Here is a 12,846-nt window from a genome sequence, read left to right on the forward strand (position 1 = left end):
GGCTGCGGTGATTGGCCAGCCGCCTTCCACCTCCCACTGCTATTGGCTGCCCGCCCTCCGTAGCCTGACGGCGGGCGGGGCGGGACTTCCGGGGCGGAGCGGTGCCGGCTCAAAAGCGCCCGGATGCGGCACCGGCTCAGAACTTTCCAGAAAAGTCGGGATCGGTGCTGGGCGAGCAGCCACCGTGGGGTGCGGGACCGCCCGGTGCTCAGGGGCCGCCCTCCGCCATGGTGAAGGAGACTACTTACTACGATGTGCTGGGCGTGAAGCCCAATGCCTCCGCCGAGGAGCTGAAGAAGGCCTACCGAAAGCTGGCGCTGAAGTACCACCCTGACAAAAACCCCAATGAGGGCGAGAAGGTCTGTGCCGGGGCGGCGGGGCCGGCTGGCCCGGGGGTGCTGACAGGGAGGGCGAGGGACCTGGCGGGGGAAGCTTTGGAGGGCGGGCGGGCGGCGGCTAGGCTGGGCGGCGTTCGGGGGCTGTTCGGGTTTGCAAGCCCGGGTGGCTGAGGCGCGGTGTTTGTCTCTCGCAGTTCAAGCAGATTTCCCAAGCTTACGAAGTCCTCTCCGACCCGAAGAAGAGGGACCTGTATGACAAAGGAGGCGAACAGGCCATCAAAGAGGGTGGCTCTGGTGGTGGCTTCGGGTCACCCATGGACATATTCGATATGTTCTTTGGCGGCGGAGGGAGGATGCAGAGAGAGAGGAGAGGTAATGTCTTGTCTTCTGACACTTTACCAGACTTTACAGCGTGATTGCTGTGGCAGACAGGATCAGAGTCTCTGAGGACAATGCCATACACATAAGACTTTAAATAGCGCCAAAATGAAGTTACAGGCTTGATCTTAATATGGAAGGAAACATTTTCCCTATCCCTTAACACTTGAAACAAGCAGGGGAGGGCGTTTGGTTCATACAGTGATCTCTTGTGCATTGTTTCATGTTAATAACTAACCAGATTTCATGTTTGAAAAGCATTTATCTGAGCATAAGCTCAGCTTCTAATAGGCTAAGGGGGAAATGGAATGGTAACATACCTTAAAGTGATTTTTTTAACTAAGCTGCTGGAAGTGTAGTGTCTGAATGTGAATTTGGTCTTTAATTGCAAGTGACTAGTATCTAAATAAGATAGCCAGTTCAGATTGAGTGTGTGAAACCTTTTTGTTTTCCTGTGCTGTTCAGTGCAATTGAGTTGAAGCTGCAATAAAATACTGCTCAGAAATTAAAGTCCAGATTAGTCACACTGGAAAGACTCTGGTGTTAATTAAACTGGTTGAGCAGTGCTGACCCCATCCCTTCTTGGTGTAGATCTGGTGATAAAGAAAGTTTGTGTCAAAATGTTACAGTGTTGTATGAAAGTATTCCTAGTAACCCAGAACTTTTTGTTGTTTACAAAATTAAACCCGCAGTAGCTGAAGTTCTCGTTAATTGCTGAGTCTAAAAAATGTAGTTATTTCAGTTCCCAGAAAGTCCCCCTGTGAGAGGAAGAAAGTGTGTTTCTCCCACTTCCTTGCAGGTGACACAGTCAGTCACTTTGTTAAAAATGAAAGCCTGCATAGTGAAACTTAAATCTGAGGTTCTGCATACTTTGTTTCTGTTACAGTTCATGCTTTGATAGCAGAGTCTGACTTATTCTAATAGAGAATTGTTACCAACAAAGCCGTTAGAATTGTTACCTAATTGGACATCAGATAGGAAGGGGCTATTGACTAATACCAGCAAAACAAGATAAAGCTATATTAAAATACGATGTTGAAGCTCATAGACTTGTTTTGTCATGACTTGAGCATAGAGACATGGGAATTTTCCTGTTACTTGGAGACCAAGCTTTCAAGCTTAAGTAAAAATCTGTTTTCCTTTGCAGGCAAAAATGTGGTCCATCAGCTGTCAGTCAGTCTAGAAGATATGTACAATGGTGCAACCAGGAAACTTGCACTGCAGAAGAATGTTATCTGTGACAAATGTGAAGGTAACTGTGAAACTAAAACAAAGCACAAGTTGCTTCTAAAGCTTTCAGGTTTTGTTTTGGTTTAGGGGTTTTGTTGTTGGTTTGTTTGTTTTTGTTTTGTTTTGTTTTTTCTGGCAATGCGTAACCATCTATCTCTAAATTTTCGTTCTCCTCAGGTCGTGGTGGCAAGAAAGGTGCAGTAGAATGCTGTCCTAACTGCAGAGGAACAGGCATGCAGATCAGAATTCACCAAATTGGGCCAGGAATGGTGCAACAAATCCAGTCGGTGTGTATGGAGTGTCAGGGGCATGGGGAGCGCATCAGCCCCAAGGACCGCTGTAAGAGCTGCACTGGTAGAAAAATTATTAGGGAGAAGAAGATACTAGAAGTTCACATTGACAAAGGTGAGGTCTCTTACTAAGTTGAAGTATTGAACTTGGATGTACTGACTGACTTTGCAGCACTAAAACAGAAGCTTTATTAAATGCATTATGTTGATTTGGTGAGTAACATTGCTGAATATGTATACACAGTAAAATTACCTATTGCTGCCTTTGAAAAGTAGGATACTTATTTTGGGGAAGGTCGATTACTTCTGTCTTCGCATCTAATACTTTTGCACATAACTGAGAACAAATTCTGAAACCTGCAGTATTGTAAGCAGTGAAATACATTTGAGCAATCTTATAAGCAGGAGTCTTGTCCAGGTGACTGGACTGATTAAAATCTCATCACTTATTGGCTCAGCTTGCCTAATCAATTTTCTCTGACTGTAGGGAAACCCTGCAGACTCGATCACTTCTACTGTGTTTCAGTGTGAAGGGGAACCAGGTCTGCTATAGCAATGGGGTGCAGAGACAGTACTAAGCCTCTCATGCTTAGAACTCTGTTTGCTACGCAACCCTGACAGTGCTGCACCATGCAGGTGCTCTTTGCCTGGCAAAATGCAACTCAGTACACAAACCCTCATGGTGATGAGATAACACAACAGCATTGAGTCACAAGTGCCTCTCTGCTGAGGAGGCTGCTCAGAGGCTGGTGGGAGAAGTCTCTGGAGTAGTGCCACTTGTAAGGCAGAGCGAGCTGACAAGCACATGGCTGCTACAGACTTGTGCCTGATTATCACCTGCAACCGCTGTAGGTGTAAACAAACCTTATGCAATGCCTGGATTTGTTTTAATAGGGAAAATTCTACAATAACACTAAATACAAGGGCTAGTGGGAATATGTTATACACATTTTAGTGAGGGAAATAATTAGGGTTAGTTTATTTTCCTTTCCTAGTAGAAAAACAGACTGAGCTAGTATGAGGCAGCTAGAATTTTTAGTACAGAGACATGTGTGGGTGAAATGGGTTTCTTATGTGACAGTTACAGTCTTGCACTCTGCAGGCACTGAGATCATGTTTCATAAGTAGCCTTGCCACATATATTTATAAAACCGAAGAAGCTGATCAGTTGCTTGCTCTTAAAATGTATTTTGTATGCAGTGTTTCTGTTTTTATTTTAGTACTTGTTTATATAAAAGCTGTTTTGATATTGTTTCCCTAAAGACTTTATCCTGGCGGGTGAACGTTTTACACTACAGTTAAGTTTAATGATCTTGAGACACAGTTCACGCTGACACCCCTAAAATCTGTTGGACATATGAGTGGATTGAAAAAAAAGATTATGAATGCTTCCAGAGAAGGTCCTGATGGTGTAGCTTAAAGATCCAGAGATCTCCTGGTACCAGCTTGTACCTGTAAAAATATTTCTTATTTCTGCTATTTACTTAAAAGAATGAACAATAATTTTGTTGGTTTTCTGCAACAGGAATGAAGGATGGTCAGAAAATAACATTCCATGGTGAAGGCGACCAAGAGCCAGGACTAGAGCCAGGGGACATTATTATTGTCTTGGATCAAAAAGACCACTCTGTATTTACAAGGTAAAAACTCTGGACGTCCTTTCTGTTAACTCCTGAGATGCTCGTCCATGTGCATCCCAGGTTACAACTCACCTTTTTTTATCTACTGGAAATATCAGTAGATAGGATCATGTGGCTAGAACTCAACTGTGAGTTTGGGTGGCCAAAGGAGCACTGAGGTGTGGAGGAATCCTGGTCCAACTAGTCATAGCCACTTGTGTTCAGGTAGCACAACATATTCTTTTGTGAGGTTTGGCAGTGGAAGGAGGTGGAAGGTAAACAAAACCAGTTACAGATCTTGGAATTTTAAGAACTCTTAAAATACCAGTATTCTGTTCAGTAGATGCAAATGCTTCAGATTATTTCCTTGCTCCTTCTAGGATAGCATTCCATCACTTCAGAAAATCACCATATAGTGTAGGGAGCTGTTTGTTGCCCACTGGGCTTCAAGGCACATAACACTTGTAGTGTGTTTACTTTTGCTCAGGAATCTTATTTATGACGAACTTACTGAATAGAGCATGAATCCTTCTGACCAAAGGTGGTTTCCCACACTAATATCCTGCGTGAGTGCACAGGTCAGTGTAGTCTGTCCTGTCTGTTTTTTCTTGCAAAAGTAAAAGTGACTCAAGCAGTGTTGACCATGTGTCAAGTATTTCGTGTTACTGGGCAGTACTGCTTGGTGTTGCAGCCCTCCTTGTTTCAAGTTACTGTTTGCGAAATGAGTCTGTCCAGTACATTTTGGTCCGATTAAAAGCAACACCAGTCATCTCTCAGAAATTTGTTGCACTTGGTGTCTTGCGGTTTCTGTTCAGAGCAGTAACAAGGGAATCGATGGATGTAGAGATAGCATTTGTCTCAGCACCGACCATGGATATTGTACTTGTAAATAGGAATGATGAGTCAGAGCTTCTTGGGAAACCTGCACCTGATTTGCCCGACTGTCCTGTGTGGTGCTGAGCGCTGGAAGTTGGTGCCAGAACTCTATGCCAAAGAACACTGAGCTCACAGGTTAAGAATCGGTTCTGTTTGCTTTGGATAAGCTTACTCAGCTGATTTTTCTTAACTTCCAGTGAAACCAGATACTGAATCAGCTATGCCAAAGGGACAGTCTGAGCCAGACAGTTTGCACAGTTACCTGGAACTGGAAGTCACAACTCTGCTGGCTTATTTTTGTCCACCTTTCTGCCCACTGCCTTAATTTCTAGTGTCCTTAGATAACCCTTGATATTACTGGTCTTAAGGGGTTATGCTGAGGTTGTGCTGCTCTGGACAAGCAGAATATTGCCTCTAACCTCTTGCAGCCTAAAATTAACTTTGCAGGCAGGTCTCATTTGAGACACCTTTAAAACAGGGTGAGTGAAATAACCAAGTTCTTTGAATAGGCTGAAGGGTGTCGTAGCCCTTGACATGCAGACATCTCTAGTACTTCCATGCTGAAGTCACAATAAGCAATTAAAACAATTACATTATGTTTTCCAGATACCTCTTGTTGCTTTCATAACATCATAACCCAGAGTGGCCATCACCTGTTCAAACTTCCCCTAGTAGCACATCTTCAGAGACCAAGGGTAACAGAATAATGTAGAGCTACCTGGTGCACTTAGGAAAGTATTAATCTACACAAAGGAAATGATTAGTTGTCCCAGTTGCAACATTTAGGAGGCTAAGAGATAACTTCTTCCTACAATTTCGAAGGAGTGGTGAAGTGAAACTGAATGCAAGTGAGCTTTGCTGTATTTACTTCTCTTCAATAAAGACTTCTATGGTAGAGTTGTTTAATAATGATATTCAGCATGGCTATTATTCCTGTAATTGCTGGCTTGAGGTACTGCATGTATGTTCAGTATTCTTCATTTAATTGCCCAGGCTTCCATTAGAATTACTGCCCTTGCCAAATTAAATACTGAAGTTGGGTATGATTCCTTTTACTGCTTCTCCCTCTCTGTGACTGTTACTGATTGGTTCTTTCTTAGACGAGATGAAGACCTTCTTATGTCTATGGATATTCAGCTGGTTGAAGCACTATGTGGCTTTCAAAAGCCTATCACAACGCTGGATAATAGAACTATTATTATTACTTCCCATCCTGGTAAGTGTTGCTTTGCTTTCTGCTAGAAGTCCAAGCATACAGTGAATGTAAGCTGCAAATTTAAAGGAGCAGAAACATCCCATGCTGATGTACAAGGAATGTGTGCTGATATCAAGCTTATTTTTCCTAGTTTTTGCAGTACAAATCTTTAAAAAGAACTTTTGGATAGCAGTCAGCAGTAACTTTCTCTTTGCGTGATATAGTAACAGACCTTACCTCACGGACATACTTGTATCCTGAGGATACCTCATGAGAATTGAAGGCCGTGGGTCTCTGAAAACCACTTTTTCAGCCTTGGAACTGATGGAGCACTTTAAAAATTTGTAAGTATGCTTCCTTTGGGAAGCATAACAAGGTTACAAGAACGTAATGTAGACGTCAGCCTGCTTTCCTACTCAGAAGTGACCAGGCAGTAATTCCCTATTAGACTACTACATATTGGTGTAACTGTCTAACCATAGTGTAAAAGGTTACATGAATATTGAAGTGAGTTAAAACTAGCACTGCTTTTGTTGCCTACATGGGCCCTTTTTTGTTGTTTTTTTTAGGCCAAGTTGTCAAGCATGGGGCTATTAAGTGTGTGTTGAATGAAGGTATGCCAATTTATCGCAGACCATATGAAAAAGGACGTCTGATCATAGAATTCAGGGTAAGTGGATCAAATTACTTCCATGGTAACCATTCAGCACTGAATATCCATCCAAAATTTAACTTCTAAGCATTACCTCACAAGAAGAGACACTGATTATCAGGTGTCCTGGTTTGGTATTTGGTTTTAACAATGGTGAGAACATGTAATCATTCAAACAGAATTACAGTTCAGAACAAAGAGAACACTCCAGAACACTCTGTGCTGAAAGAACATTAAGTACTGGAAGAATTTCTTTAGATACCCTGCAAATTTCTATTTGTTTGGCAAGTTCTTTAGTTTCTATCATCCTGTAGGAAGAATGCATTAATAACTTCCCCTGTGCTGGAGCAAGGGGCTAGGCTGGAAAATGCTGATTTCTTCTCTGGAGAGAAGCTGATGCTGTGAGTTGCCACACAGCTGGTGTTGGTATATCCTGTTCTTTGCTTCTAGGAGCAACCTGAGGTAGAAGAAATATTGGATAAGACTTGCTTAAGTTGCCAGCATTATAAGCTAACTTCTTGCAGGCATTAAAAAATAGCCTTAGATATTTTATTTATGCACTGGGTTTAAGTAATCAGTGGTGATGAAACTAACTCTGGCAGATACTTGACCTGTAGTGGGATGGAAAAAGGCCAATTCAGGCAGACTTACCCCGATTCTTGATGATTTCAGGTGAACTTCCCAGAGAGTGGCTTTCTCTCCTCAGACAAGCTGTCTTTACTTGAAAAGCTGCTACCTACGAGGCAGGAAATAGAAGAAACTGAGGAAATGGAACAAGTGGATTTAGTGGACTTCGATCCATCTCAAAAAAGAAAACACCACTATAATGGGGAAGTCTATGAAGATGATGAGCATCACCCTAGAGGTGGTGTTCAATGTCAGACATCGTAAATGAGCCAGTGAATAACTTGTGATGCTTGTTTTGTACGCATTAGGGGATAAGTGAAGGACTACAAGCAGTTCACCCTCAGTTCCTGCTATCTGTTGTCCTATCCAGCCATAGATGTTTCTAAAAGTATAAGGAAATAAACTAAGTAATTAAACTGACTTTGCAATTTGTATAAAGCTCCAGGATGCCAGCTCAGATGAAGTTGATTGCACTTCACTGCTCGTACTTGGGCAAGAAAACTTCTTTACGTGCTTGTCTTTTATTCCAAGGTTTTTAATTCCTGTATGTGTGCAATTAATTGCCCAGGCTTAAACTAAGATTCTGTGGTGTTGTTTTTAGGAATTTTAGATCTTATACTCTGTTAATAAAGTATGCACAAGTACTTACAACTCATGGTAAGATGTAGTTAAGTTTTGTACCACTTAGGGTAACATGTTAATGTTTTGGGCTTGTACTGGTGTTTGTTAAATAGGGACTGGCTCTTGTGCAATCACATAATATGTGAAGCTGACAAGGATGTGATCAACCTTCACAGGCCAATTAAAATCATGCGATCCACAAGCTCTCTGAAGCTGCTGCTCTTATGGTCAGACAGTCCCTGCCTCTGCCGGCTTTGGTCCTGACCCTGGAGCTAGATGTGAAGCTTGCTGCAGTTCATTGCTGACTAGTCTTAGACTGCTGTCCTGCACCATACTGCCTATAGAGCCAGTGGTTGCTTGGCTGCTGCAGGCACTTCACTGCTGTGCATGAGTAAAAACCTCCAGACTCTATCAGCACACACGTGGTTTGGAACCTGTCAGCGTCCTGGCATGTGAAGCCTGACTTCCACCTTGGTTACTGAAACTGGATACCACTCGGTGTGTCATGGAAAGCAGTACCAGCCCCATTGGTGGGCATATGTGATCCTGCAGAAGAGAGAAACTTGCTGTCAGTGAACACAACCAACTGACATTCTGAAGTTCATGTATTGTGTGCATTATTTTAAGCTGACTCTTGAAAAATAATGTATGAATGTTCTAATTACTGTAGATGAAGTATTTCCAATATAATTACAAAATTGTTCATTGCCTCTTTTCTTAGACCAGATGTTGGTTTAAAGACACCGCCCCCTTCTTTTTAGACAGCTATTCACAGAAAAATCTTGGAAAAAAACTTCTTTCAGAAACTATGCTGAGAAGGCAGGTCCAGATTTAACCTCTGGTGTGGTAGTTTAGTCTTGTTCTACCATCTGGCTTGGGACAGAGCTTATGCTTTTCATACTGCTCTAAAGCAAAAGTATCATGAAGAAAACTCTGTTTTGGTTTTGTTTTTTTTTTTTTTGTATGTGACAGTGCACATGTTACTTGAATATCTGGAAACTGTTAGTCTATAAAACATCTCTAGCTCTTGTGTTACGAGTTTCAGTTTATAAGGACAGCTGGTACCGTGCTTTTTTACCTTAAGCATCCTTCCCTTTCAGGTACCTACAGAATAGTGATCCCCTGCAAGTTTCCCCTTTTTGCTTTCTTTGTCGCATCAGGAATAAAGTTCTGTAGGCAAAATGTCATTCCAAATTCTGCTCAAATGAGCTCCTCAGTGAGCTATACAAATGTGACCAGCATGAGCCTTTGCACTATCAGTGGGACAGTTCGGCTGAGTCAAGGAGAGGAACAGAAAGTCATCTTACTTCTGGCTAGGTCTGAGCCTCCTGCACAACTGTCTTGAGACTAAACACCACTAAAATAAGGTACTTGTTTTCAGTTCAGTAAGCACCCTTGTTTGTTTTTTTCTTTAACCACTGGATTAAAACAGCTAGGGCAAACCCAACTCAGTGCAGTGCCTTGAGGGTGACAACAGGACATTATTTTGATTCAGATGACTGTTGCATAAAAAAGCATTCCTATAGCCTTTTTTTTTTCCCCCAGGAACATCAGTTTTCCTTTCACCACACCCATAGCTGCATCAACACAGCTGAGGTAATGTTTGTTTTTCACTTGTTCTTGAGACGACAGTGGCCATTTCTGTGTCAAGCCTGACAACACCACAGCTAGTCTAGAGGACAGGTCAGGTCTAGCTTCCAAGAAGGGTGGCTGATCAGAAGTCTTGGCAGCAGCATCTTTTTCTGGGCTGCTCTACTAATGCAGGAAGGGCAGCAAAACCACCAGCAGTTCAGCAATCTGGTGACTGACATAAGCTGCGTCCCAAAGAAATAAGCTGGCAGCAGTGGAGTAAACCTTCAGCAAAAGGCACTAGCAATTAAAGGCAAGAGCTAGCAAGGAGGAGGACCCACCCTCAGACCTTGCAGGGGTATATTTGGTACAATGTGTGGCCTCTTGGAAGCTGCTTAGTTCTCCTGTGAAACTTGGGGTGTCACACAGCTACAGCAAGCACCAAAATGTGTTCTGTGCCACTGAAAAATGATATAAGACATTTTTTCCTGACTTCTTGTTTTGTGTGCGATACAATTTCGCATTTCAGGGAATAAACTGAAAGGACAGTATAGAAACTGAGGACACAGTGAGACAAAACAGCTGCTTCTGTAACTACCAACATAGTAATCCAACCTATCATCATCTGAGTTGATGTTTGCAACTACTACCAGTCTTTCATTTTTGACATCAACAAATTCAGGTCATCAAGCTTATAGCCTAGACTGTTACAATGATTCTTTCTACCATGCACCAGGCATGCAGGACTTGATTTTTCCCAAAAAATTTAGCAGCTCCACTATTCCACTAACTGAGAATGCCTACAACAGACTCATTTAAGAGCCTGCTGTCATTTTTGCTTCTGCCTGTAAGACTTCAGGGCCCTAATTCTCCTCCCTGTGCATTGTTTAACTGCTACTCAACAGCAGTGAGAGAAGTTTGCTAAGCCCACGGGAGCTAACTCAATGATCCCAAATACGCTTTGACTCACAGTGTGATGCGAGCAACTTGCACTATGACTTTTTCATTAGCAACTTCATCTGGGAAGATGTTTTCCTGCTTCCATTTGTGACTGATTGATGCTCCAAGTGTTAGTAAGGCACCATGGAAGAAGGAAAGTTTGATTTAAGCCATCCTTTTCCAATAACACAGATAAAGAAATGTCAGGTTCCGTTTTTTCTTAGGGGGTAAGATGAGCATTATTACAGTGCCCAAAGAATGGGAAGAGTTCAACCACCTTGATACCTGCTGGAAGGACAACACAGCAGGACATAATCACTCCAGGAGGTACCTGGAGTGCATCAGGGAGAACTTCCTGACTCAAAGGATTGAGGAGCCAAGGAGGAGAGGTGCTCTGCTGGACCTTGTGCTAACCAACAAGGGCTTATTGAGCCTCTGAAGGTCAAAGGCAGCTTTGGCTGCATCGATGACGGAGTTCAGGATCCTGAGAGGAATGAGGAGAGTGAAAAGCAAGCTCTAAGCCCTGAGCTTGAGGAGAGCAGACTTCCATCTCTTCAAAGGCCTGCTGGGAAGCATCCTAAGGGATAAGGCCCTGGAGGTAAGACGAGCCCAAGAAAGCTGATTAATATTCAAGGTTCACCTCTTCCAGGCTCAGGAGCAGTCCATCCTAGTGAACAGAAAAATCAGGCAAAAATACCAGGGGGTCTGTGTGGGTGAACAAGTAGCTCCTGGACAAACTCAAACACCAGAAGGAACTGTCCAGAGGGTGTAACCAAGAATGGGTAAGTTGGGAGGAACACAAAGACATTGTCTGACCATCCGGGGATGAAGTTATAAAAGTTAAAGCTCAACTGAAGTTTAATCTGGTCAGGGATGTTAAAGGCAAGTGCTTCTATGAGTACAGAGGTAGGACTGGCAAGGGAAAATGTGGGCCCGTTGCCAAATGAGATGGCGCACCTGGTTACGCAGAAGAAGCTGGGGTACTGAATGCCCCCTTTGCCTCAGTCTTACCAGCAACACTGACCTTCAGGAATCCCAGGTCCCAGAGACCAAGGGGAAGGTCTGGAGCAAGGAAGATGTACCTTTGGTGGAAGAGGATCAGTATGGGGAAGACATAAGCAAAAAGTCCACGGGCCCTGATGGGATGTACTCACAAGTGCTGTGGGAGCTGGCAGATGTCATTGCAAGACCACTCTCTATAATCTTTGATCAATCAGGGCAACTGGGGGAAGTGCCCAAAGACTGGTGAGAAACAAATGTCACTTGTGTTTTCAAGAAGGAAGATGACACTGGAAACTAAAGGCCTGTGAGCATCACCTTGGTCTCCAAGAAGATGATGGAGCAACTAATCCTGGAAACCATTTCCAGGTACATCAATAACAAGAAAATAATCAGTAGTAGTCAGCATGGCTTCACCAAGGGGAAGTAATGCTTGACCAACTTGATAAACTTCTGTGATGAAATGGCTGGACTGGCGGATGAGAGGAGAGCAGTGGATATTGTCCATCTGGACTTCAGTAAGGCCTTTAACAGTGTCTCCCATAGGATCCTCATAGACAGGTTGTTGATACAGGAGGTGAATGAACAGTGAGGTAGGTTGAAAACCGTCTGAATGCCCAGGCCCAGAGGATGGTGGTGTGTATTGGTAAGGATCCTGGCCAGAACATTGTGGCAAAACTAGTTCCTCCAGCCCCAGGATTGTCAAAGGCTAAAAGGAATCATGCCTCAAACATTGTAGCAGGAGATAGATGACACATTCAGTATAGGGTGAACTGCTATTTACATATCAATGATAAGCTAACGAGGCACAGCGCAGGCCGGCTGGCTGATACTGGAGGTGAAGGATGTGCCGGAGGGCATACAGCTTCATCTTCTGATATGCCCAGCTTGGCACACAAAGGGGAAAGGCTGAGACCCTTCAACATGGCCCAGGACTTGTTGAAACTTGTCCGTCTTTCGCAATCACCCCTTCCCCCCAGACTTTACTCAGAGAGCTATAAAAAAGCTCACCTGAACCCACCACCCTCAGGACCCTCTGCGCATCAGCCTCGCCGTGGGAACTGGACCAGACACCGGGAGGACACTGCACTCCTGAACTACAAACCACAGCACCCTCGTCATGGGACACCAGAGGCCATACATCATCATACAAGTCTCGTCATCCATGCTGCGGAGCCATAAGAGTGGCTGGATCCATCAACGTTTCCTTCTTCCTTTCTCTCTGCTCTTTCCTTCTCTCCTTTTTTTCTATATCCCTATTTCTTTGTCTCTCCTTCCATGAGTGGCGATATATTACTCTCTTTCTCTCTCTCTTTATACCTTAGATTTCCCTCCCTCTCTACCACTCTCTTTCTCTCTTTTCCTTTTGACCATGTAAGAGTAACATCATCTCAAGCGCTGCTGTTGGATCCTTGTTAAATTTCGTATGATAGCTACTAATGGTTGCCAATACATTGCTTGTGGAAGGACTCTTGCTGTTAATGTATTGATAAGTTCTGTGATATCATAAAAT

At 43.4% G+C, this 12,846-nt stretch overlaps 1 protein-coding gene and 1 non-coding gene across 2 annotated transcripts; both read left to right on the top strand.

Annotated features, from left to right (window-relative positions):
- The first annotated feature begins 90 nt into the window (after window positions 1–90).
- DNAJA1 (DnaJ heat shock protein family (Hsp40) member A1) lies at window positions 91–8,529 on the top strand. Its single transcript, XM_065861743.2, has 8 exons — window positions 91–359; window positions 533–710; window positions 1,864–1,968; window positions 2,124–2,351; window positions 3,762–3,876; window positions 5,832–5,947; window positions 6,496–6,596; window positions 7,251–8,529. The coding sequence occupies exons 1-8, from the start codon at window positions 228–230 to the stop codon at window positions 7,467–7,469; spliced, it is 1,194 nt and encodes a 397-aa protein (XP_065717815.1). The 5' UTR covers window positions 91–227; the 3' UTR covers window positions 7,470–8,529.
- LOC136115594 (small nucleolar RNA SNORA66) lies at window positions 2,731–2,836 on the top strand. The gene has a single exon (XR_010653241.1). It is a non-coding gene; the product is annotated as a small nucleolar RNA SNORA66 (small nucleolar RNA).
- Window positions 8,530–12,846: the final 4,317 nt, after the last annotated feature.

The sequence above is a fragment of the Patagioenas fasciata genome, chromosome Z (assembly GCF_037038585.1).
Source record: "Patagioenas fasciata isolate bPatFas1 chromosome Z, bPatFas1.hap1, whole genome shotgun sequence".
Classification (NCBI taxonomy): Eukaryota; Metazoa; Chordata; class Aves; order Columbiformes; family Columbidae; genus Patagioenas; species Patagioenas fasciata.